At 42.4% G+C, this 26,466-nt stretch overlaps 2 protein-coding genes and 1 long non-coding RNA gene across 6 annotated transcripts in view; 1 reads left to right on the top strand and 2 right to left on the bottom strand.

The window, feature by feature from the left end:
* Positions 1-57: 57 nt before the first annotated feature.
* Positions 58-10,797, top strand: LOC147172663 (uncharacterized). Its single transcript, XR_015095431.1, has 3 exons — positions 58-288; positions 1,074-1,167; positions 10,142-10,797. It is a non-coding gene; the product is annotated as an uncharacterized LOC147172663 (long non-coding RNA).
* Positions 5,212-10,328, bottom strand: LOC147172664 (cortexin-3). The gene is made up of 2 exons (XM_086079248.1): positions 10,094-10,328; positions 5,212-8,929 (listed from the first exon to the last, which is right to left on the bottom strand). The coding sequence occupies exon 2, from the start codon at positions 8,832-8,834 to the stop codon at positions 8,586-8,588; it is 249 nt and encodes an 82-aa protein (XP_085935374.1). The 5' UTR covers positions 8,835-8,929; positions 10,094-10,328; the 3' UTR covers positions 5,212-8,585.
* Positions 10,798-13,270: 2,473 nt separating the features above from the next.
* sema6cb (semaphorin 6Cb) overlaps positions 13,271-26,466 on the bottom strand; it is a 150,840-nt gene continuing 137,644 nt past the window's right edge. For 3 of the 4 annotated variants that reach the window (XM_086078394.1, XM_086078393.1, XM_086078395.1), the window contains 2 exons: positions 25,766-25,906; positions 13,271-16,174 (listed from right to left, as the gene is read on the bottom strand). In XM_086078394.1, coding sequence (XP_085934520.1) covers positions 14,967-16,174; positions 25,766-25,906 — 1,349 coding nt within the window. In that variant the 3' untranslated portion in view covers positions 13,271-14,966. The remainder of the gene's footprint in view (positions 16,175-25,765; positions 25,907-26,466) is intronic. The other variant, XM_086078396.1, reaches the window with a different exon arrangement.

Genomic DNA, 26,466 nt, shown 5'->3' with positions numbered 1-26,466 from the left:
AATTCATTGTAAAAAAAAAAAAATGTATTCTTAATTTTCCAGTGTTTCTTTGAGCTATGTGGATGTTACTTTTTTTTTTTTTTGTCTAATCACATTTCATCTTGTACGTGTTTCCATGTCAATGTAGTCTGCCCTTGATGTTGACAATCTGACGATGCTATACGGGACTGTTTCTTTTAAACAATCCGATTTCTAGTCTTGTGACGTTAGCATTAAGACAAGCAAAACACAGCTGTAGCATTCAGCAGATATATTTACATTACATACATTTAATAATCAGCATCTCTGGTGAGTATGATGGATTTTATTTAAATTGTTTATGTCATATTATTACATGAATATAATCAATATTTATCTAATAAATATCTGTATCTGATAACATGACAAAAACAATGAACTGTGAGTGAACTGCTCCGGATGATGTACATGACACAGTTGCATTTTTGGTATAGTATTGACGGTTATAACTAATAATTGCATTGTGACACAGTACATACTGTACAGTTAATTAACAACGAGTAACAACACTAAAGTTGAAGATAATTGGGTCAATTCAAAATCTTTGTTTTGCACTATACTGAGTGATGGCGAGCTTTTGCTCTAAAACAAACCTTAATAATCTTTATGCCTACGACTATTAGTCACAGGTAGAACAATTACATTTTCTTCCACTAGATGGCAGTACATAATTATCGTAATCAGAGCCGTATATAGCGAGCGTTTGGTCAACTCGGTTTCGGCAGGGTAACAAGATGGCGTCCACATGTCATGTGACCAGCTGTTGACCAATCCCAGCGTGACCAATCACAGCGTGATTGGCCTACTGCTGCTCACATGACATATGGACGCCATCTTGTTACCCTACCGAAGCCGAGTTGGCCAAACTCTATGTACGGCTCTGACCGTAATCTGTCTTATCTTCTTTCTGTGACATTTTTACTATGGTGTGCCATTTTGTTTTTTTCCTTACCTTATCTAACATACATGCTTTGGTTCAATAAAGGTTTGTAAGCAAGCAATGATTTCAAACACATGAAAGTGCCTCACTTGACGTGTCTTCTTTTTTTTGCCAGCGGAGGGCGCTGTGCGCTCACGCAGACGTGAAGGCAGACGTCTCCGGACACATCACTATGGCGACCACATCTCAGGATGCTGATGCAGCCACAGGTGGGTACGCGCACACACACCCACAAACACAACCACAGACATACAGACAGACAGACAGACACACGAGACAGACTGTGGAGGAGAAGGAGGAGGAAGAAGGCCCGCTGAGGAGGATGACAGCAAACAAGATGGAGGGAGACGCAAAAACAAGATGAAGCAAAGTGAAAGAAAGACACAGAAGATGACTTTTAATAATGAGCCAGTTCATCAGACTGATGATGTTGATGATGATGAGGAGGAAAGTAAGAGGAGAGTCATTGCGGAGATGTTTCTGAAGGCTGTTGCCATGGTTACTTGATCTTCTCGCTGTCACGCTGACGTTTGCGTATTCACCTCACGGTATCATCGCAAACAAACTGCACCTTTGTCACAGCCCCTTTCACATTGCAGTATTTAATTCAGAGTTCATTTATAATTCATTTCAGTTTCATTCATATTTGCATATGTTGCATTATTTTTTTTGCATGACAACGCTTCATAAACCGACATATGATCAAGCACTTGTCTATATATTATATCGCTCACCATGAGTGTATATTGTGTATTCTGATACTAGAGTATATATATTTGGCTACTTTATTATACTATAACTATTTTAATTATTTATTTATTTATTTATTATTACCATTACTGGTATGTTTTCTCAATGTCAGCCACTTCTTCAATTTGGGGCTTGTCTTTCCATGACAGTCCATCTGGCTCCTTCTCCTTACTGGGCTTCTGTTGTCTGAGGCATTTACTAAGCAGGTTGTCCATGGAGCCATCTTCTTGTGTATTTTTTTTATTAATTTTTTTACATTGTATTATAATTCATTCATTCTTTGTCTTTATAGTATATATTTTTTTAATATTATTTATTTGACACAAAATTTCATTGAGTCAATTTCCAGGCTATCTATAAACATATAACTAACTAACTAACTAACTAACTAACTAACTAACTAACTAACTAACTAACTAACTAACTAACAGAACATTATTTAATTGCTTGTTTTTGTCATCATTGTTGAAATAGAATTAAGAATTAATCGTGTCAATTATTGTTGCATCTACAGAAATGATGTTTTGTAATATGTCCTAATTGAAAGGTACACTCTAAAAACCAAAATGGACCCATCCTCTACTTGGGTCAATTTAACCCAACTTTAAGTCAAGAAATGATTCTTGTTGGGTCAAATTGACCCATGAAGTGGATCGGTCCATTTTTAATCCATAATTGGGTTACTTTTGACCCAACTGTTTTTAGAGTGTACATACATAATATATTTTTAGTGAACATATTAGACATTTGTGCTGACTGCACGAATATGTCATAATGTCACACGTATGATCATTAAAGTGAGCGATTCATTTGAAATATGAATCAAGTCTTTACAAATCCCAAATCCATCATCTTCTCAAATTCTTGCAGCTGCACTCGTGACTAATATGCAATCCGATTAGCGGCGGTGAAAAAGTCATGCGGATATTTCACGTGTGGTTTTTATGATAAGAAATATGATATTAGTGCAGCGTAAGTGTTGGCAAGGCAACATGAGTGTGGTTGGTTACCGTGGATACGCAACCTGATACAGCAGAGGAACGTGTTGCTCTTCTGTGGGAGGTTGAGCTTACATCATCTTTCATGTCATGATGCAAACGGTCTTCATTTTTATCTTATTATATAAGCACACTCGTGTTTCGTGTGCGTATGTTGTCAGCTTCTTCTTTTTTTTTGCGTTGGCGGAACATCTCACCATCAGTTTGGCTGTCGTCCAAGGTGACCCGCGTTAGCAGATGTGACGTCGTGATCGGCGCGATCCACATTTCCTGGTAATCGCACATGCCGAATGTGACAGGAAGTGGAAGTTGATCGTTCGCCATGCGCTTCTTTCGCAATCATCTCACGCCTCATGATGGATGTGTTTGAAATCATTTGCTCATTCTGTAATCACAGTAGTGGAGGGATTTTGATGTCGTGTATTAGGCTCAGTCCAATGGAAAATAATACAGGCCCGATCGACACCTCGTCAACACTCTTGATCGATTCGTAGGCCTGATTGACACCTCATCGATACTCTATCGATTAACAGGCCTGATCGACATCTCATTGACACTCCTGATCGATTAATAGGCCTTATCAACACTTCATTGACAATCTTTGATTAACACTCCTGATCGATTCATAGGCCTGATTGACACCTCATCGACACTCTTTATCGATTAACAAGTCAAATCTACACTCTTGATTGATTAACAGGCCTGCTTAGCACCTCATCCACACTTTTGATCAATTAACAGGCCTGATCGACACCACGTCGACACTCTTGATCGGTTCGTAGGCCTGATTGACACTTCATCAATATTCTTAATCGATTAACAGGCCTGATTGATACTTTCACAACACTCTTGCTCGATCAACAGGCCTGATGGACACCTCATCGATACTCTTGATCGATTAATAGGCCTTGTCAACACTTCATTGAAAATCTTTATTGATTAACACTCCTGATCGATTCATAGGCCTGATTGACACCTCATCGACACTCTTGATCGGTTCGTAGGCCTGATTGTCACTTCATCAATATTCTTAATCGATTAACAGGCCTGATTGATACTTTCACAACACTCTTGCTCAATCCACAGGCCTGATGGACACCTCATCGATACTGTTTATCGATTAACAGGCCTGATCGACACCTCATCAACACTCTATCAATTAACAGTCCTGGTCGTCACCTCATTGATACTCGATTGGTTAACAGGCCTGATGGACAACTTATCGATGCACTATCGATTTCCAGTTGTGCTCACACACCTGACACACTTGGGTTGCCATGGTAACAGTGTCAACAGCACTCTCAGTTTTAAGCGTCACTCAACCGAGTTAGCCCTGGACTCATTAGCATATCGCAGAGCGCCGCTTGCGCCGACTGTCGGCATGACGATGGCGGCCATGACAGGTTGATCAAGCTGCTTATTTTCTGTTTTGAAAGTTACGTAAGAAGATGAACGCTCGTTTCAAATTCGGATCCGCTTCAGACTTCTCTGTGGCGGCGCGTGCACACGCACACTCATACGCGCCTTGCCTAGGGGAATATTTGCAACACGTTGTTGTTATTCTGTCTGATGCTCTGCTAGGCCTCAAAGAACAGCCTGTGGCCACTGTGTGTGTGTGTGTGTGTGTGTGCGCGTGCATGTGTGTGTGTGTTAGTGTATTTAAATGAGTGTGTGTGTGCAGGTGTGTGAATAGTATATGTGTGTACCTGTTTTGGGTGTATATATATCCATGTGTTTGTGTGGTTGTTTGTTTTTGCTATACATTATGGGGCCTGGGTTTAACTATCACTGTGGGGACCGATTTGTCCTTGTGGGGACATTTTGGTGGGCCCCACAAGCTCAGACCTCTTTTTGAGGGTCAAGACTTGGTTTTAGGGGTTAGACAATCAGTTGTGAGGGTTAAGGTTAGGGTAAGGGCCCCGGAAAGGCATTATGTCAATGAAATGTCCCCACTAAGATACAAAGAAAAACGTGTGTGTGTGTGTGTGGTCTTTTTTTGTTACACATTGGGGCCAATATATCGGGATTTCACAGAGTTGTGGGGACCACCCGTCCTTGTGGGGCCATTTTGCTGGGCCCCACAAGTTTAGACCTCTTTTTGAGGGTCAAGGGTTTTAGAGTTTAGGTTTGAATTGGGTTATGGTTGAGGTTAGGGTAAGGAATAGCGGTAGGCAATCATTTTTTATGGTTGGGGTTAGGGGCTCGGAAATGCATTATGTCAATGAGATGGCCCCACAAAGATAGTAAAACAAACCTGTGTGTGTGCGAGTGTGTGTGTTCACCCTGTCTGGCTTCACAAGAAAAGCAATCGAGCCCCCAGCGGGTGTGTGCTGGCGGCAGCTGATAAGGTGAAATTGAAATGTTTTCAAGCCTCCCAGAACGCCGCCGCCACCGCCGCCTCCTCAGGAACCTGCCCGATGGCTCCAAGGAATCCATTTTTCATTTGGGTCTAAACACATGACGCCTCGGCAGCCAAAACAGCGTCAAACAAACGACAGAAAGAAGGACGCTGAGCAATCTGACCTTTTAATTCCAAAAAAAGAGAGAAAGGCTCGTTAAGGAGCGCGAAGGCTCCGACATTGACGGGAAACACGGGGAAGCGCGAAACATGCACGGAGAGGCCAGCGACATGCACACCACCAAGCCAGAGAGAAACTTGTGCGACTGGCGGGGGGGAGAAAAAAGGCCACAGCAGAACGAGAACGGCGCCAGAAAGGCTCAAGCGGTCCACTTCCTGTCGCAGCAGGAAGCGCACGGGCGGAGGGGCGAGGAGTCGGGCGCGGGGGGAGTGTCTCTCTTTTTAATGACATCACCAGGAAGGAAAGTCTGTAAACAATCTACACTATAAGGCAGAGGTGGGAGGAAGTCACATCTGTGCACGTCGAAAGTCTCAAGTTTCAAGTCGAGGAGTCCTTACTAAATTTCAAGTCATGTTTACTCACAACATATTAGCCCCGCACATTAGCCACTTTGTGTTTGCTAGCTGTGCTAACATCACAATCACAGTTTTTGAAATGGTCCACACCAATGTCCTTATTGCGTCGTTTTTTGTTATTATTTTCTTAACCGGTTGTGTAACAGACACAAAGCTTAGTTCATGTTTGACTAGCTAGCTATTGCTAGCTTAACTGTGATGTTAGCTTAGCTTACGCTGCTTTGTGGGGTTTAAATTCTTCTTGTTTCTGTTTGCGGTTTTCAGATTTGATTTAAAAAAAACATCGATTTTCTATACCGCTCATCCTCATTAGGGTTGTTGGTGATCTGAAGCCGATCCCAGTTGACTTGACGGGTTGCTAGCTAATGCTAGCTAATGTCAATTTTACACACATTCACACTGGACACCAATTTAGAGACTTCAATAAAGCTAACATTTTGGAGAACATGAAAGTCCAGAGTTAAACCACAGAAGAGAAAGGCAGACTTTCTAACCACTTGGCCACTGTGCTGCCAAAAGGTACACTGTCTTAAAAATGCATTTAAAAAATGGATTTTTGTTGTTATTTTGACTTTCTCCCCCATACAACACATTTTCAAGCGTAAACAGCCACGACTTGTCAAGTCAAATCTATCCTATGTTTAAGCCAAGTCATGTGACTTGAGCCAAGTCATGTCATGTGACTCAGAGTCTGACTTTGGCGATCAGTGAGCTAAAATGTGAGCTAGCGTAGCTTATTTTTAGAGTGACAGACAAATGAAGTCAGCACATTCGTACCATTTGAGTTGCCATTCACCTTTTCACCATTTTAGCAAAAACATAACCTTGGATCCAAATGTAACCTCAAAGATCCCTCAATGATTGTTCCGTGCCAGTTTTGTGTGAACTACAAAAAAATAAAAAAAATCTTTCAAGTCTAAGACAAGTCTCATGAAGTTAAAGTCGAGTTAATTCTTTCACAAGTGTTAGTCTCAAGTCCTAAAAATCAGCGACTCGAGTCCCCCACCTCTGCTATAAGGCGCACAGATGGCGACAAGCCATGGCGTCAGTTGGCGAAGGCTTCGGTAGGAGGACGGAGACGGAGATGACCGAGGAGGCGCCGCCGCGGTCGAGGCGCCGCCGCGGTCGAGGCGCCGCCGCGGTCGAGGCGCCGCCGCGGTCGAGGCGCCGCCGCGGTCGAGGCGCCGCCGCGGTCGAGGCGCCGCCGCGGTCGAGGCGCCGCCGCGGTCGAGGCGCCGCCGCCGTCCACCTACCAAGTGCCGGCAGTGACCCTGCTTGAGGAACGCGGACGTCACGTGACGAAAACCACACGGGACAACATGTGGAGGCACACGGTACAGCACTGTCAACTTTGGGTTCGACATGGCCACCGCCAGTGTTCAAAGGGTTTACGTTAAAGGGAGCGCTCCAAGAAGAAGAAGAAGAAGGCGTGTCACGCCTTGGAGGAGGTCGACTACGCGGCTGGGCGGGACAACACTGATTGTCTAAATCTAGCAAAGACGCTGGCATGTAAACTCTTGTTTGACCCTGTTTTGACGTCCACACACAAGATGGCGGAACGAGGTAGTCCACAAATGGAGGACGAGGGAGGAGGGAGAGGGATGTCCACTCAAGGGGGTGTCCACAGGGAAGCCATTTTCAAGGCGACCGAACCGCCACGTGATCCGAGGATCTTAGACCAGTGGTTCTCAAACTGGGGGTCCAAAAAGTCGTAAATTGGGGGTTTGGCCAAATCTTTTTTCAATAAATGATGTCTCAGGAATTTAATTTTTTTTACTATTTGATCCATACTGCAAATAGTGACAACCCACGTGTGATTGACACCCACCCATTAAAGTTTGGTAGTTGTCTATGGGCGGCGGCAAAGCACATTTTCTATGGCTAAATGAAGTGCCTCCATTAAGTTCACACTTGCCTGTATGAATTATTATTTTTTTTTTTAATAGAACAGAAGGAATAGTATAATATTTTTTTCAGAACAAAAATTTATATTTTTTTCATTTTATTTTTTTAGAGAATGAAGGTGAGTTTTCCAGCATAAAAAGTGTAATATTGTAACAATAAAGTTGTTAAAATCATCAGACTTTGACTTCACCTTGGAAAAATCGGACTTGATTTTTGTAAGATATTGATAACTTTTTTTATCGAGGTAAACTCAAGACTTAATTTTTGCAAAATGACAACTCTTTATCTTTTCAAAATTTGACTTTATTCTTCCTAAATTAGTATTTTTTATCCTGACCAAATCTGACATTTTCGTAACGTTACGAATTTTTACCTTAACAAAATCCAACTTAATTATTGTAACGCTGCACATTTTTTCAATCCTGTCAAAATCGGACTTGATTTTTGTACAACTGTCACTTTTTTTCATATAAGATTACAAATTTTATTTATTCTTTATTCTCATAAAATTGTCACCTTTTTTTGGACAAAATCTTTTTTTAATCTCATTAGATTACACGTTTTTATCCCAACATAATCTGATAGTATTTTCCTAAAATGAAATTTTTTAATACTGATAAATCAGTTTTTTTTTTGTTTTTTTTGCCAGATGTAATCCGATCATATTCTGGTAAAATGATGACTTTTTATCCTTACAAAATCTGATTATAGTCTCATAGGATTTAAAGGTTTTTTCCGACCACCCCAAAAAAAATGTCTTGTGAAGATTAGAATTTTGTAAAATTTTTGTTTCTTGAAAAGAATACGACTTTATTCTCATAATCTTCTGGCCTTTTTTCACTTAAAAAAAAAAAAGTGGAATGTAAAGTCTGTAGACTATATTGCGTATTCGTTACGTGTCGCCCTGAATAAACGGGTTCACTTCCCGCGTCATTTTAGGGTTGCACGAGATCGTCAGGTTGACTTGGCGTTAAGATTAGGACCCTTGGAAAAATGTCTCCCCCGGACCCCGCAAGTTTGAGAACCCCCCCCGTCCGTCTTAGACGATGCGATAGTCGAAGGTGTCCTTCTCGGTGTGGTCGGTCCAGTTGGACGAGGGCATGCTGCGGTAGGGGTCCAGCAGGATGCGGAAGCAGCGCACGATGAGGAGCGCCAGGAAGATGAAGAGCAGCAGCACGAAGACGAAGGCCGCCTTCTGCTCCAGCGTCAAGGACGCGGCGTGGTGGCCGCCGCCCGACGACGACAGCGTGCTGCTGAAGAGGCCCTCGGCCATCCTGGGCACGTCCATGCTGGAGCGTCGCGGCTCCAGCGCTGTGGCCGGCGCTCGGTAACCACGCACGGAACACGGGGTGGGGGTGCGGGGGGGGCGCGGGGGCCTGACGCCTGCGAAGGGACGAATGGGCAATCAATCATTGAACAAAAGTGACCACAGGTGCCTCAGCGATTGTTTTTAAAGTGAAATTCCTTTGGGTGCAGTCATGCTGGCAATTGCAGATATTGTCAGGATTAAGATGGAGAATCACGAAGAGTCCCGTTTTATTTTGGTAACGAGGTCCAATGAAACGAATTACAGCTAATGTTACTTTTTGAATATGCAGGCCGTCGTGTCACCATCTTACACGCGTTCAATCTGGTCTTTGTTCCTCCCGAGCCCGCAGACGCCAGAATCACTCGCGTGTGCTTTATGTGGGCCACAAATCTACAGATGAGATTAAAAACCTCTTTGAGACCACCCGTTAAAAATCGGAGCGATCGGAGTGATTGATTGATCTGCGTCCAACTCCAAGCCAAGCAACGCTAAGACTCCAAATAAACCACCAGACCACTTAACTTTCATAGCTTAGTAAATTAACATAATAAAATGTCAAATCTGTATAAATTATAAAACGCCACAAGATCAAAGGTGTCCAATTAATTATAAATATGCTGCATATAATGTTATCATATTACATGTTCTGTGAACCCTTGTCATATTTTGGGCCAACGTTTGCAGCATCCTCGCTGTAACAGATTTTAAGTGATTTTTTCCCCTAGTGGTTATCAAAGTAAAGTGAAATCTCACTATAGTGAAAATATGTGAATAATCACAAAAAAGAAATACATAAAAAATACAATATGAATATTATATATATATATATAATAAAAAACAGACATATGTTATATACATGTGTATATATAGATCGTTTATGTATAATATAGACAATGACTAAAATAGAATCAAAATACAATAAAAATGCAATTATTTGATTAAAATAGATAATAGAAACATAGCAAAAACTAAACATGTTGATCTAAGTAGAAGTATAATTCCTAAATAAGTAAAATATAATGGAAATAAAGAGAATAAAACAATAGAATTGTAATTATATACACACATATATTTAACTATATGAAAAAGATGTGCACCTAATCAATTGCTGTTGGACAAAATGTGCTCGTTGTGAATATGTCGCCGCTGATCAATAAAAACAATAACCATCAAAACATATCTGAAAATAAGAAAAAATAACATCTTTCACTCCCGCATCAAGTGTGCAAGTCACTCACCTGCTCCTGCTCTTGTTCTTGTTTTCTTGCTTGTTGTCGTCACGTCAGCCCGCCATCATCGCGCCGCCGCTGCCGCCGGTTCGATCCCGGAGTCCGTCCGAGCTGCCCGGCGCCACTGGCTCCACCGCGTCTTGAGTGTCTTCGCGCGTGGACCTCACCCTAGCGTGCGCGCGTTTTCTCTCCGCGCGCCCCCGCGCTCGCTGGTTGTCTGGCGGCGATGGAGCGGTACCCCGTCGCTATGGGCAACCTGTTGCCATGGCGATCCTCCAGCAGGGTGATGTGGCGCAAGTCAATGAGGGGAGGGGTGCGGCCCATGCGCACACGCTCTTAAGATTACTTGCGGGGCTTTCTTTTCAGCGAGTTGTCTTTGATTAGGTAGGACCAGCTACATAAAAAGTAAGACATCAAAGACAACCCGTCTTTGATGATGCTCACTTTTTGTGTGTGTGTGTGTGTGTGTGTGTGTGTCTTTGAGATGTTTTTAATGTAAGCAGAATTAAAGTAATATTCTGGCACGAGAAGATGACATCCAGGAAAGCGTGGTTGTTGTTGTTTTATTTGCCTTTGTTTTTTTTAAGGTGTTTGTCATTTGTGTTTGAGGTGTTTTCACATCAAAGACAGCTGAAATAGTCTGACAACTTATTTTTCTTATTATGTTGGTGTCTTTTTGAAATAAGCCGAATAAAAGAGAATTACATCGCTAAGTGTTTGTACTGTCTTTGATGTGTCTTTGAGGTGTTTGTTTTCTACGTGGCTTTTGTGCATCTTAAATTTTAGCTTCACATTCTAGTGCAACATATAGCATGACATTCTAACTAATTTATGCGTCTTTAAAATCATTTTGAATTTGTGTTTGAGGTGTCTTTGACATCAACGGCAACATGAATAGCCTTTATATCTTGTCTTTGATTTTGTTTTTAGCTTTTATGATGTCTCAACAATCTCATAGGTAGGATATGTTAAATATTGACAGCATTAAGCGCTAATATTTTGGATTTGTCATATATTTTTTGAGAAACCTCAAATAGTGTTTGATCTGTCGCTAAAGTGTTTCTAATGTAGGCATGACCAGCCTCATCCCAACGTGTTTTTGATTTGCTCCCTGGGGTGTCTTTGACATCAATAACGCTTCAACAAAGTGTTTTATTGACTTGTCTTTGATTTATATTTGTGGTGTCTGATGTCTATTTGGTTGTGTTTTATGTAGCCAGGACAGCTGCATAAAGCGATGCTTAATTTAAATACGTTTTTGGTTTGTTTGTAGGGATTCATTGACATCAAAGACCCTTCATTCCTTTGTGTGTCATTGATGTTTTAAAAGTGTCTTTATTTTTTATTTTTTTACAAAGGCAAACAGAGTGACATCCTAATGAGATTTTGTGATGGTCTTTGACAGGACCAGCTATTAATTGTGCACAATTAGGGAAAATCGATTGGTGGTGGGGGTTATAATGTAATACAATATAAAGTATGATATTTACAGAAGTATGATATTTACAGTCGTGTTGAATAGGCTGATACGTATGGGGTACCCCTGAAGTGTGTGCGTGTGTCCATGCAAGTGGTGTCCTGTGTCGCCCTCTGGTGGCGTCCAGTGAGTACTGCAGCATTTTTCTCAGCCATGATATGCTGTCCTTCCAAATAGGACTTGTCTATTTTATTTGAAAATATAGCTTAAAAATATACAACCCCCCCAAAAAATATATAAAATAAACAACTATTTTATTGACTTATTTCTGGGAAAAATAAAATGTTATTCTCATGATGGTATACCATTTCTTCTACCCCCCCCCCCCCCCCAAAAAAAAGTACCTTAAAAATATATTACGACCTTTCTGTCGCCTTTTTGGGAAACATTTGAAATTTAGACATTTAATCTTCATTTTAGTAATTTTTTTTTTTTACATCACGTCACCTCAAGTGTCTCTAGTCTATGATGGGAATTCCTGCACCACACCTGTACGACCACAAGATGTCTCTATACATCCAACAATCAATTTGAACGAATACAATTAAAACAACCTTAAATTGCACCACCGAGCAAAATAAACATAATAACAAACATATTAAAAAAGTGCTTCATAATAGAGGTCTGATGCAGATGGATAATGAAGATTGTTAAAGGTTCCACCAAGCGAAATGTAAAACATTAGGGAAAAAAACAAATGATAATGATTAGGTTTTTGTATAAGTGCTTTGTCGTTGCTTAGTTGTCGTTTTTGGTTTTACGCATATAAGACGTACATACACCTACTTGTCTTATTTATTATTCAATCTTATCTACATATACATTTTTAACTATCTTCTCTTGCATGTTCCTGAGCGTGTGTGACATAGCCGTGTCATAACACACACGCACATCCAAACGTGCACATCCAATGGGGTCTTGAACATCACATTGTATTGACTGCATCTGCTTATCAAGCTTTCATTCACTAAACACAAACAAAGGCATCGACGAATCAGTCGTCTGACATTCATTGCTCACAAGTTCTGTCTAGCGATGCCGCTACGCTGTTAGCAACTTAGCATTAATGGCTAAAGCTAATGTTGCCTCACATGAAAGACAGGGTTAGCGGTGGCTTCTAATAAAATTGATGAAAAGAACCCGAAACAATATTTAGGATGTTTTTTTTAACCGATGATGTCATTCAGTCTGTGTTTCAAATTAAAAAAGTTATTTTCCTAGCTTGAAAAAAATATCAGCCAACAAATACATACAAGCAATAACAAAATCTGGTAAAGACAATGTGTTGGTATCGAGTGGCAGAAGTTAAGAATTTTGTCGCATATCTTGGTTTAAGCAAGTTAGGCTTACTTATATCACCAATTTGGTGATATATTGGTGACTGTTGCAATTGCTCAGAACCAGAGGTTGGAGGGATGAGGTGGATCAAACAATTAAAAATAATATTTTAGGCAAAAAAGAGGTGTATTAGCATATTTTTTTTGTTAAAATCTTTGACATGCCTATGGACAATTTTTCATGGGAGAACTAGAGCCTAAAATTGAAAAGCCAACATGTTATTTACTTATTCTTTTAAAACTCACTTGAATAAATATGCAAATTTCACACAAGAAGGCTGCAACCCAGTTTCGAACCCAGAACCTCTGGACTGTGAACCAGACTTACCAGCCACCACTGATCTGTGCTGCCATGAAAATGAAATCAGGCACTTTACATTTGTGTAGTCAGTATGTTTTTATTTACAAGCATTAGCCACAAAGTGTGTCAATAAGAAGTGCAGCTCTCACCGTTGTTGTTGTAGTTTGTAAGGGAATGTCGGCCTCTGGCGGTCCAAAAAGGTTCCCACTGGAGAAAAGTCCAGAGGAGCAACAATCAAATATTCCTCCCTTTAAAGAAAAAAAAAGAAAGAAAAAAAGAAAAGAAAATGATGCTAGTGAGTCTCTCTGGTCTGGTTTCAGTGCTCCAAAAGAAGATGGCGGTAAAAAAAAGAAAAAAACAAAATCTTGATCAAAAAACGGGGAAAAAAATGGGCATTTTTTGTGTCAAGTCAGGATTGTGTGATGCTTGCAACAAGTCATTTCAGGGACATTTTAGGAATAAGCCCCAAACGTATTTGTTGACGGGTTTTGGGGGCATTAAAAATGTATACATTTTTTTAAAAAAAGTTTTTGGGAGGAGTTTCGGGTTTTGGAGGCTTTAGGGGACTTTCAGGGGGTTTGAGTATAATAAGGCAAAGACAAAAGTTACGTTCTTGCTAACTTGTCATCACAACTTGACACATATTTTTTTATATATATATATAGGTATTTATATATACTGCTGATAGCATATACCGTATGTGGCTCTACACACACACGTACAGTATACATACACACGCGCTCGCACACACACACACACACACATGCATAATAGAAACACATTCTGGTTAGCAACACGACATCGCAAAGAAAAGAAGAACGAAGCATCGCGGCGCTTCACTACTGCTTCAAGTCTTTGCCGCAACTTTGTGTGCAACCTTAGCGCGTCACAGTCAATGGAGTTGTCATTAAAATAGTCCGTGTAGCTGTAATTGTTGATGTAGTTGTTCATGTACTGTACACATTGATGTGGTTATTGTTGATGCAGCCGTTAAGTGTTGAGTTGTGTAGACGATGTCATCAGTGTCGTTGTTGATGTGATAGTTATTGATGTAGTCACGGGTGAAGCTGTTAATGTTGATGCAGTTGTTAATAAATGGACTTGTTGTGTAGACAGTGTTTAACTTTAGCCGTTGATGTAGGTAGAAAAGTAGGTTAAAAACAGTAAAAAAAAAAAAAAAAAAGCATTAGTAAAGTAGTCATTTATGTAGATATTGATGATGTAGTTGTTGAAGTAGTTGTTATTTTCTTAGTTGTTGATGCGGACAATGTCATCAGTGTAAAGTAGTAGTATTTGTTGTAGCTATTATTGTTGATGTAGTTGTTAATGTAGACGTTGATGTAATCGTTTTCGTTGATGTACTCCTGATGTAGTTGTGGTCATTGATGCAGTCATTGTAGTTGCTGTGTTGTTAATGTAACGGCTGATGTAGTTGTTGATGTAGACACGCAGTTATCGATGCAATCGATGTAGACATTGTATTAGCCGTTTTGTGGACTCCGGTCAATGTAGTTGTTAATGCAGTGGCAGTCATTCTGATTCATGTAGTGGTTAGTGTAATTGCTGTAAAAGTGGCGGCGTCATTGTCGATGTAGTTTTTCACGTAGTAGCTGTGGTGGTTGCACTTTGAGGACGCGCTCAGCTGCCCTGCGCGGCGTAGCGGTGAAAGGTCAATGTAGTGCGTCACGTAGAAGAGAACAATACCAATATGGTACAAAGATAATTTTCCACGTCAACTTGAGGCGTCGGTCCGTGCCCAAAACGGTGTCAGTAGTTGAAGTTGGCGTGCGGGCTGACGGGCGAGGAGGCGGGGATAAAGAGCGGCTTGGGCGGGGCGTCTGGTTTTAGGGGGGGCCCCCTTCGGACGCCGCCGCCGCCCCTGAGGGGGCCGTCCTGCTGGGCGGCGTTGTAGCGTGCCAAGTACCCGGGCGGCAGGAGAGGGAAGTGCCCCTCGCAGCTTCCCGTGGAGTTCATGCGCGCCAGGAGGGGCGGCGGCTGGTGGGCGACGCCCATGCGTTGGCTGAAACTGTGATGGCGAGGCAGCGCCGCCCCGGCGGCGCTCATGAAGGAGTGCCTCTGGGACGACGACTGACGGCGCTCCAGCGTGGACGTGTGGGGCGGAGGCGGGTCCGGGGGGACGTCCATGCGGCGGGTCAGGCTGTCGCGGGGCAGCGTGGACGAGCTGTAGTACGGCGCCGACTCCGTCTCTGGAATGTGAGGCTGGACGCGGCCGGCGTAGGCCAGGTGCCCCGCCGCTCCGCCGCCGTGCCCCCCCGTCGGGCTGATGAGCTGCGGCGTCTTGGCTCCGCCCCCCTCGTGGATGTGCTTGAGCAGCTCGTCCAATGAGGTGACTTCCATCACCTTGTGGGCGTAGCCGGGGTGTTGCGGCAGGAGGCGTTCGCCGCTGTGGACTTTGCGCTCGTCGGGGAGGCGCGAGGCCCCGTACGGGAACACGTGGGCCGCGGTGGGCCGCGATGCGTTGTTGCAGTTGTGGTTCTTCTCCCACTGGTTCCGGAAAGCCTTCATGCTCTTGATGGGCAGCTCGGGCGTGGAGTCCGGCGTGGGCAGCCCGGAGAGTTCCGAGGACGAGCGCAGGTGGTGGTGGTGGTGGGGCAGCACCAGGTCCCCCACCGACATGCCGTGGTGGCCGCTCCTCCTGGGCGGGGCCGCCTCCTTGGAGAACAAGGAGCTGTAGATCTTGGGCGAGGACGCCTCCAGCTTGTCCTCCTTGCCGGCGCCGCCCTCCAGGAGGCCGTTGAGCTTGGCCAGGCTGCGCAGGGAGAGCGCGTGCGGGATCTGGACCTCGGGGTCCTTGGGGAGCTTGCGGGTCTTGTGCCCGGCCCGGTTGCAGTAGCAGGACACCAGGAAGCCCGACAGGAAGGCGCCCAGCACGAAGGCCACCAGGACGCACGCGATCAGCAGCGTGTAGTGGACGCTGTGGTTGCTCTTGTCCGCTTCCGAAGGACGACGCACGCCTGAAAGAAAACAACGCAAGAGCACTTTTGATGCCTTTGTGTTCACAAAAACAAATACAATCAATTCCAAAAAAAAAAATAACTCAAACTATTTTACATTTATAAAACTATAATTATATCGAAAAAGTCTGTTGTTTTCATCTTTATCACCATTTATTTTGGCAATAACAGAAATCACGATTATATAAAAGATAATTTTTTTGTACAAAACAAGTGTAAGCATTTAAAAATATTAAGACAAATTAAAAAAAAATTGAAAATACAATTATGTAAGTTCCTTTAGGACCAAGCAGGAGGACGATCATTTATTTTTTGGTACAAAACAAGACAATGTTTAAATGTAATTTTTTTTTATAAAAAATATTAAGACAACATTTTTTGGGGGAAACACTATAATTATGCAAGTTCCTTTTGGATTAAACACATTTTATTAAATTTAGTTATTTTTAATGATTATGCTGATCTTATAATTGTGGAGTGTAATAATTGAAATTGCAATTGAATTTCGATTAAAATGTAAATTAAAGAAAGATGCCAAGGTGTGGATTTTTGTTATTTCCATCCAACGTCATCTCTTTAAAATTGTGTACATCATCCAATTGTTCCTTTCAAGTACGGGTTGAAACCCATAAAACATTTCTTTTTTAAATTCCTTGTTATTTACTGGAGCAGATAGACGGATGAATCTCACAATCTGCGCGAAATGGATTCCAACCTGGACTGGACACTTGAACATTTTATTATGTCTTCTACCAGATTACGTCATTTATCAATTACTGCACAAGGAAGCAATTTCATGCAATATTTTTTTACTTAAATGGCTTACTGCGCTCCCATGGAGCAAACGGATGACTCAATTTCGTTTCGATTACAAGAAGTGGACGCGCTCTCCCTGCTGGATATAAAAAGCCTTCTACTATTAATAAGAAAAAGGTGAAAATAGCAAACATAAATCATCTTTTAACTTGGTTGCACATTGTGCAGTTCAGAAATGACAAGAACGGACCTTTTCGCATTCATTAGCAAAAAAACAAACAAAACAAAAACGACAGACTGACTGTTTGTGGCCCAAAATGGCCGCAAAGCAGCTGAAATGGAGGCGAAAGCAAACACGGCCTGAGGGATAAAAGATGAAAGGCCATGACGGGCAGAAAAACAATATCTCAACAAGTTCTCGACCCGACGGCTGCGCACGTCAAGTGAGAGAAAGATACTGAAATATTGAAGGAGTTCAGCAGGGACTGGTCGCCAGTCAATAACAGGGCACACAAAGACAAACAACCATCCGCACACACTCTTCATGACAATTTAGAGGGCGCGTGTGCTGGAGTTCATCCCAGCTGACTTTTGTCGAACCAGGTGAGGTACACCCTGGATTGGTTGCAAGTACCTGTCACAACACTGACAGACCAAAAGGAAGACAAAAAAAACAAACACTCAATGATGCAAGTGTTTGGAGTCTAAGAAGAAAAAAACAACGCAAACATGCAAACTCGAACCCACAACCTATCACATGTGAGGCAGACGTGCTTACCACTAGGCCACCGTGCTGCACTATGAGTCATTTTCACCCGTACTATGTGAAAGCAAAAATAAATCGAGTGGAAAAGAGGCTCGTGAGGGAAGAAGCACAATTGAGCCATCAGGAGCTGTCAATCATTCTTGTTTCCCGCCTCCGAAGCCCCTGCGGCACACAAAATGGCCGCCACTCAAAACGGACTTAATTGACACAGTGCGCGAGGGTGTGGCGCAACGCGTGTGCGACTTGTGTGCAAACGACCTTGGTCCACACTGCTGACCATCTGGGGTGTCACGCCTCCTCCAGCCCCCCCCCCCCCCCCCCCAAAAACCCGCATGACACATTGGTGAGTGTGTGCGCGCGTTTGCCTCATTAGCATATGTGCGCGTGTGAACATGCAGGTGGTCCAACGCAACGGAATTGCGGCGGCAATCTTTGCTGAGTGAAAATGATGAAGTCCAAATGATGTTAATGATCATAACGAGATGATGATCGTTAAGATGATGACTCGTCATCATCAGAATCATCATCATCACGCTCGCTGATCAATAATTAATATGCAGCAGAGCACAACTTTCATCTTTTTTAAGGCTGGAATTAACCCTGACGTGATCGCTAGCATGCAAGGGGGGGGGGGGGGGGTGGGGTGTTGCGGGCGGGAAGGGGAGGGAAGTCTGCAATTTTTACAAAAATTACTTCAAGGGCAATTTAAGTCCATCACTGAGAAAATGTGAATGTGCACGCTCAGCTCTGATTGGCTGCTGCTGATGAATACAAATTTGAAACTTTATTTCTATACATTTCTTACATTGTTTATATAAGTGTTAGCAGTCGTGAATTTGTTCGTTTAGCAATCGGTGGTGTTTTTTTGTTTTTTTTGTCAATCATGCTAGTCAATCGTGTTACAGATTTGGTGGTCAGTCATGTCGTGTTCGCTCGATCCTGGCTGATAGAAATTTTTTGATGCCGATGCCAATTCTGATATTTGGCAGAATAAAATTGAGATGACCGATAATGAATAAAATAATTTATTTTCAAATCCCTTAATGCTCACAACAATACATTTCAGGAATAACATTTGACTGCTTTGCATGACTCTGATCCTTTAGTAATTGTTTAATTTGACAACAGAGAGAAAATCAGCAAAAATCAAAGTTTATAATAAATACATTAATAAACCAAAAAGTCAGTTGATTTTGGGCGATTTTAAAATAGCTACTATCGTCCGATTAATCGATTGAGCCCTAGTGTTAGCAGCCAGTCGTGTTGGTCAATGTTGATCCTAGCTAATCGCCTCGGTGGTCAGTAGGGCCGGGCAATAAATCAGATTAATTCGATTAATCGTCATTTGGAAAATCAAATCGCTGAAAATGTGCTAAATCGGGAAATCAAATTTTGTTGTCTGGATTGTTAAGAGTTGTTCTAATGTTGTGTGACATCCAGATGTTATTGTGGGTTGTAATTTTACAAACTATGAATGTTAAATTTTTGTTAAAACTGATTTAGAATCAGTGTACATCATGATCGTCTGAACATTTTGCACAGGAATTATTTTTGAATATATCAATGTTTGTTGGGTTTATTTGATTAAAATCGTAATCGTCCTGAATGACTGAAATATTTGTGTTATTTTTTTGGGGGGCCCAAATGGCCTAGCCCCCAGTGGTCAAGTCAATCACTCCACTCCCAACACGATATTTCTAGACGTATATTGATTAATTGTTTGTTCTTCTACACTGAAGTCCTCCCAAGCATGCCTTGCTGGAGGTTCCCATTAATTGATGGATTGATCAAGAGCTGCGTGTCCCAATATTTTTGCTCGCATCAATGAGCAGGGCGTGGTGGCGTTGAAGAAATTAGAAGCAGAGTAAAGACGATTTCCTCTAAGCGCGCAGACAAAAGCGTAGAACTTGTGAGAGTCCGCGTAACGTGTGCGAGAAAGCGGTCGTCATGGCAACCGCGGCAGACAACGACGTAGACTCCCAGGAGGCTTTGCAGGCCTGAAAGTGTCAGACGTCTGCTGACAGATAAAGAGCGACATCCAAGCAAACCGTATGAGCCCTTGTTTTTTTTTATTGAGTGGTTTCTGCGCCAGCCTATTGTTTGAACGCACACAATAGAAGACAAGTTCCATGAATTCATCGGTCACGTGACCACGGCAGCACATTCAAATTCCATCTTTTCATCCTTCCTTCATTAGACAAGCGACACGTTTACACCGAGACGCTTGTGACGATCACAAGAATTCGTCCGTACGTACAATACGTGTATGCGCAAACGCGTGTTTACGTCGAAGCGGAGAAAAAAAAGAAGAAGAAAAGAGCAACGTGTGATTGACGGGACGTCACTTGAGACATTGTTTTGAAGCTGCAAGTATCAAGTATAAGGACACGTCCTCGCCGCGTCGTGGGAGGACAAATTCCAATCACTGGAAATGAAAACAGACAGAGCGCTCGCGCCTCTCTGCTTTCCATCAACAAAGTGAAAAAAGTGTCTCGGGGAGGTTTTCCTCACGCTCACTGACTCCAAGTCCTTGAGAAGACGTCACCGGCTGTCCACAAAAAAAAACACAAAGTGTGGCAGGACTTGACAACGGCTGCGTTGGGAGTCGTTCACTCATGGCCCAATCCTTAATCACTATTTATTTATAGTCAACTACACAAAATACTACACAGGACTGCTGTTAATTACTAGGATTGACCGATTATCGGCGCCGATATTTAGGATTATGACGAATCTCGGCATCGGCCATTTGGAAGAATCATACGGCTGATAATAGATCCATTTAAAAAAAAGTGTTCAGGGGAAAAAATTAATCAGGGAACTAACTATTTAAATTTTCATAAATGCTTCCGACCCTGGGAACTCTCTGCACCTTCTGTTTTTGTTTGAAATTAAAACTAACATAAGTAAAATTGAATATACTTCTGATATTTTGAAATCATATATATTTTTTTATTGTAGCAAACAACAGGGAGCTATCTAAAGTTTTTATTTAACTTTTGAAGACATGCTACTGCATCTGGAAGATCCCTGAACTTTTGTTTGATATATATATATATATATACATATATATATATATATATACATATACTTTTTTAAAAACATTTTACGAACCCCAAACATTGTTCAATAAACATATACTTAAAAATAATAATTTAAAAAAGCTGTAGTTTGTATTGTAAAATTTTTGATGCCAATATTTTCCCTTTTAGTAAAAATGAATATCAGTTATCGGCGTCTTTGACTACTAATAATCAGTATCAGCCCTGTCATGTCAGTCTATTGCAAAATTGCAGTATATCGAATCATAAATATTAAACAAATAAATCAAGACACTTGTCTATGAACCCTTTTTGTGCTAAGGCCAAAGCGACAATCTTGCTTTGCCGCCATCTTTGACTGCAGGTCTCTGTCCCTATCCACCGCGAATCATTCCCAAAAGGTTTACAATCACTGAAAGATGCCACAAAATGAAAGCAAGGCAATCGAAAAGATGAGGATCATAAAGCATCAAAACCATACTTCTAGCACGTAGACAATCGTGAACCCATGTTACATAAATAACTGTATTCAGCAATTCAAATATTCAACAAAGACAAAACACCTTTACATGACGCTCATCAACAGTGTTAAGCTAGCATCATAGCGTGTTATTCAGGCTAACATGACAAACAAACACGCACACGGCTACTTTGCGCAAATGCTATTAAAGCAACACTAAGGAACTTTCAGTTCACGTTGATTATGGCGACGCCTAATGGACAAAAGCTGAAGGAAGACCACATTTCCCATCAGAAATGGACTTCCGTCTTTGTAACGAATGGGGAAAGGGGGAAGTGACATGTGCCATAAAGCAGTCAGCACATTTGTAGTTTTTTTGTGTGGCAGTGTTCCTACCATCCTCCTCAAAGTTGCTTAGTGCCAGTAAAAATGAGACGGACCCCCTCAGGCCATGGCAAAGGTACCGTTTAACTAGTTTTATGTGGATGTTCTATCAGAAGAGTTATGAAAATATGTTATAATCCTTAGTGCTACTTTAAGTCATTAAATTCACCTTTTGCTGTTAACATCCAAAAATAAACGTCAGGGAAATACAGTCCACCTGTGAAGTGGACCACACAGACTACAAGAAGCTGCTCGGCAGAGATGCCGAAACCTACTTTCTCTTTTGAATATGCATGGGGTATCGAAAAAATACTTTCAACCTAAAACTAGCAAGATTCCTCCAGATGGCGCTATTGTAATCATTTAATTCATTTTGGCCCGAGCAGCAAATAGCCCAAATTTTCAGCCAATAACAAATTCCAAATTCCAAAATGAAGAGAGAAAAAAAAAACACAGCCAAAGTCTCACACCAGCTCGTTAGCACTGCAATCCAACATTCCCCCAACAGGAAATGGACCCGCATGCCTCCGTGAGCGCAATACGAGTGTCAAAACATTCCATGTTGAGAGGCGGGGTATGCCGTGTGAAGTCCAACGAAAAAACTGTTGAAAGTTGTCGTCAAGAGTTGCTCCTTTAATAAAGTCAAAAGAGTTCAGTAATTAGTGGGAGTGAGTGCGAGCTCGAGAGGGCGTGTAATTGTTCCTTAATGACTTCTTGGTCCTGACAGCGGCACCGCCTCAGGCTTTGTTTACGCGCACATGCAATCGCAGCGCAACGTCGCTGCGCCAACAGCAGATACAAACCTTTCCATTCTCTGCACACACTCCAACACACACCGGCACACGCGCACACGCACACAGGCATGCACATATAGAACATTCACGTCAACGTTCCCTGGCAAAAGAAAAGTTTCCACAAGCAGAAACTGAATTCAAGTGAGAGATACCCAATGAGCTCCTTCAATATAAATATATATATAAAAAAAAATGAATGAGAATGCTGGGCTCTGATTGGCTGCTGCTCGCCGTGAGATAGTTATGTCATTGGTCAGTTGTTGTTGTTGTTGGCAGTCTGCCATTCGTCAGTCATGTTAGCAGTCAGTCGCGTTAGCAGTGAGTCATGAGTTGGTGTTTGTCGTGTTAGCAATCAGTGCTAGCGGTCTGTCATGTTAGCTGGTTGTGTTAGCACTGGGTTGAGTTAGCCAATCGCATTATCGGTCAGTCGTGTTAGCCGTCAGTCAAGTTAGCATTCCGTTGTTAGCGTTAGCATTTGTGTTAGTGGCTAGTTGTATTAGTCCCTTCAATATTATTATAATTTTTTTTTTTAGAAAATCATTCTTCGAGGCAGATGGAAAAACAACAGAGACTAATTGAATGTGAATGCTGGACTCTGATTGGCTACTGCTCGCCGTGAGATAGTTATGTCATTGGTCAGTTGTTGTTGGCAGTCAGTCTAGTAGTCAGTTGCATTAGTCAGCTGTGTTAGCGGTCAGGCATGTTAGCAGTCAGTCGCGTTAGCAGTGAGTCATGTTCGGTGTTTGCCGTGTTAGCAATCAGTTACATTAGCCAGTCATGCTAGCGGTCTGTCATGTTGGTCGGTTGTGTCAGCACTGGGTTGAGTTAGCCAATCGCATTGTCGGTCAGTCGTGTTAGCCGTCAGTCAAGTTAGCATTCCATTGTTAGCGTTAGCATTTGTGTTGGTGGCTAGTCGTATCGGTCCCTCGAGCTTGCAGTCACTTATGTTAGCATTTATGTTGATGGCCAGTCGCGTTATTCCGTCATGGATACCCACAAATTAGGGCGCTTGTGCTGCCGAGTCAGCAACCTCAAACAGAACGTGCCACGTCTTTTGCACCTTTAAATGGAGAGCACGGACAACTCATGCACTCTCTCCTTCACATGCACGCGCCAGCAAAGCACAGCAAACTTCCCAGTGGCTCGAGCGGGAATATGTCGCCACCGAGGAAGTTTCCTTTACTCAATCATCCAAACTTAAAGGCACAGTACACACGGAAGTCAGTTTGTATGATTTCAACATGTTGACTGCAGCTTTAAGGTGGGTGGGCGGGATGTTGGGGACTCATGGTGGGGTACATTTCGATGGGGGGATTTGGGTTAGGTGTTGTGAGGAAGCGGGGGGTCAGGCAGGGAAGACCACATAAGGTGGGAGAGGGCTAGCGGGAGGAGGGGGATGACATCACTGTGGGCCCAGTCGGTGGTCAAATATGATAAAAATACATTAAAACATTTAAGTCTGGTCAGCGGATCCTTTTCCTGAATATGCATCATAATCACGTGACTTACAGGCATCCAATCAGCTGCAGTGATGCTCAAAGTCAAAGCATGCTGGCTCCTGGAGAAAACCCATCTTCAAATGTTGAGACTTTTCTAATATTCCGTGTGGTTTTGGCGACGTGCCCTGGTTCCGTCGCTGCTGATTGGTCAAGTTTTCATATTTAATGAGTGTCTGCTCCATATGGACATTTGAATATTAAAGACGGGAGTCAGCGCTTCTGTGCAGGCCACGATGTGACCCGCTAAACTTATAAATATTTATGAATAAGATTAAATATTAGGATAAGTATTTGTTTGTCAGAGGCCATCTGCTGGGAGCAAATTTCCAACTTCTCTTCAGGACAGCTTCACCACTACACCAATATTTCTCAGGATAGTTGGTTGCTATGGTTTCCCCAAGTACAAATATCCCTACTATTAATAACATTGACTTGATGTGAAAATCATAACTCGGATGCTAATAACGTTGACATATGCTAATACTGTCGATGCTAATGAAGTGAGCGCTAACAACATCAGTAATAATAATCAACATCAATACTAATACTGGTATGCTAATACCAACACTAAGAATGCTAATATCGTCAACATTATGCTAACACATCTAATGGTGTAACATCAACAGTAATAACACCAATGCTAATAATAATGTCAATAACGGTCTATTACAATCAGATGCCAATTGAATCAGTGCTAATGACATGGATGCTGATAGCATCAATGCTAACAACGTGGACGTTGCTAAAGCTCACAACGTCAATACTAATTATGCCAAAAGCTTAAAACACCAATGCTAAAAATGGCAACACTAAAAACATTGTCAATAACCAAAACTAAATAATGATGCTTGACTAATAATGCCATAGTAATACCATCAACACTCGTTAAATCAATGCTAACCATGTTAATGCTAATAACGTAGTAAACAACTAAAACTTGTAAGCATTATTAAGGTAATTGCTACTTATTTCAATGCTAATACCATGGATGCTAACACTGTAAATGCTAATAAAGTGGGAGTTCAAAACGCCAGTGCTCATCCATGCTAGCTCGTAACATCCGAGTAGTAGAAGGCTTGTGCTCGTGTTTCGGTTTCTAGGGCATCTTCTGTGCTTGTGATGTCTTCTTATCTCTTTTTCTCATTATATGTGTTGCATCTCTTGATATCCTTAGTGAGGATTTACGCTGCTCTGACAGCTCACGGCAGCAAGAAGGCGAGGCAGGCGGCAAGGAAAACCACTTTCTTACTTGCTCCCTGGCTAAATCCTCCAAAAGCTCTTTTTATGACCTCCATCCACCAAGGAGACAATTTGTGCTGTATATCATGTGCTGTTGTAGTGGTTTGTTATTTGCTGGTAGCAAGCACATGTTAGGGAGGTTTTCACTTCCGAGAGACTTCTGCAACATTCAATTACAAGTCGGCAATCTGCAATTTTGAGCAACGTTGCAGCTGATTGGCTCCCGACATGACCAAAAAGAGTGCAGGAAAAAGTGGTCCAAGGTGGGACGTCGTTTTGTGTTAGTAGACGGTTGTGTTAGCAGTCAGTTAAGTTGTGGTCAGTTGTGTTAGCAGCTGGTTGCGTTAATCATGTTAGTCGGTTGTGTTAGCAATTAGTTGTGTTATTTAGTTGCATTAACAGTTTATTGGCAGTCAGTTATTTTAGTCAGTTATCATTTGACATCAATCAATCGTGGTAGCGGGCAGTAATGCTAGTCATGAGTTAGTAGTCAGTAGCGTTGACAATGAATTGAGTTAGTCAACCCTAATGTTAGTGTTTAGTCACATTAGTCATTTTGGCAGTCAGGTGTGTTAGTCAGCCGTATGGGGCCCAGCAGCGCAAACCCCTAAGAGGTCAGAGTGCACAGAGGACACAAGCCCCTCCCCCTTACCCTCCATCTCCACAATGATTGGCTCCGAGTCAGGTGACCCTTGTTCCCCCTCGTAGGGAGGGCCCTCCGGACCTGGACCTCTTTCAGGGTCACCTGCCTCCTTATGATTGGACGGGCCGGCGCTTGTGGGTGTGGCCTTCCCTGTGGTTGCAGCGGAGGGAGGGAGGATGGAAGGAAGAGGAAGGGGAGGGGCAACACAGTGATTGATTAGTGACTCGTTAATCAACTTCCTGATTCGGAAGAGAAAAAAAAAACGCTCAAGTGCACGCCTCATTGTGAACCGTCTGACAATCAATCATTAGTGATGCTAGTGGTCAGTTGTGTTAGTCATGTTAGGTATCAGTTGTGTTGGCGGTCAGTCACATTCGATTTCCATTTTCTATCTGAAAAGAAGTTAAACTATGACGTGTGGAATGCTAGTCATTTGGCAGACATATTGTCCTGGTGACACACTGCATGCTTGATTGCATCATTAGCGCCCTCCTGTTAGCAGCGCTCTAAATGGCTCTTAAAAGGAGGAAAAAGGCCTCAGTTTGTCATCTTCCTGGAGGCGCGCCAGATGACAGCGCCCCGCCACGTCACCATCTGCGCTTCCCTTTGATTTATTGTGAAAGTTTTTGTTTCTATGGCGACGACGCACACGATGGAGGATTATCTGATTGGATACGCCGGCGGGTGTTTATCTTCCGTCTTTCTCTCCG

This window comes from Leptonotus elevatus, chromosome 6, assembly GCF_054856555.1.
Source record: "Leptonotus elevatus isolate MCC_2025b chromosome 6, RoL_Lele_1.0, whole genome shotgun sequence".
In the NCBI taxonomy this organism is placed as follows: domain Eukaryota; kingdom Metazoa; phylum Chordata; class Actinopteri; order Syngnathiformes; family Syngnathidae; genus Leptonotus; species Leptonotus elevatus.
Note: the sequence above shows the minus strand (reverse complement) of the source record. Positions and strands in the feature narration are given on the sequence as shown.

Excerpts from the sequence above, each read along its gene's own strand:
- LOC147172664 (XM_086079248.1), bottom strand. The coding sequence starts at position 8,834 with ATGGACGTGCCCAGGATGGCCGAGGGCCTCTTCAGCAGCACGCTGTCG.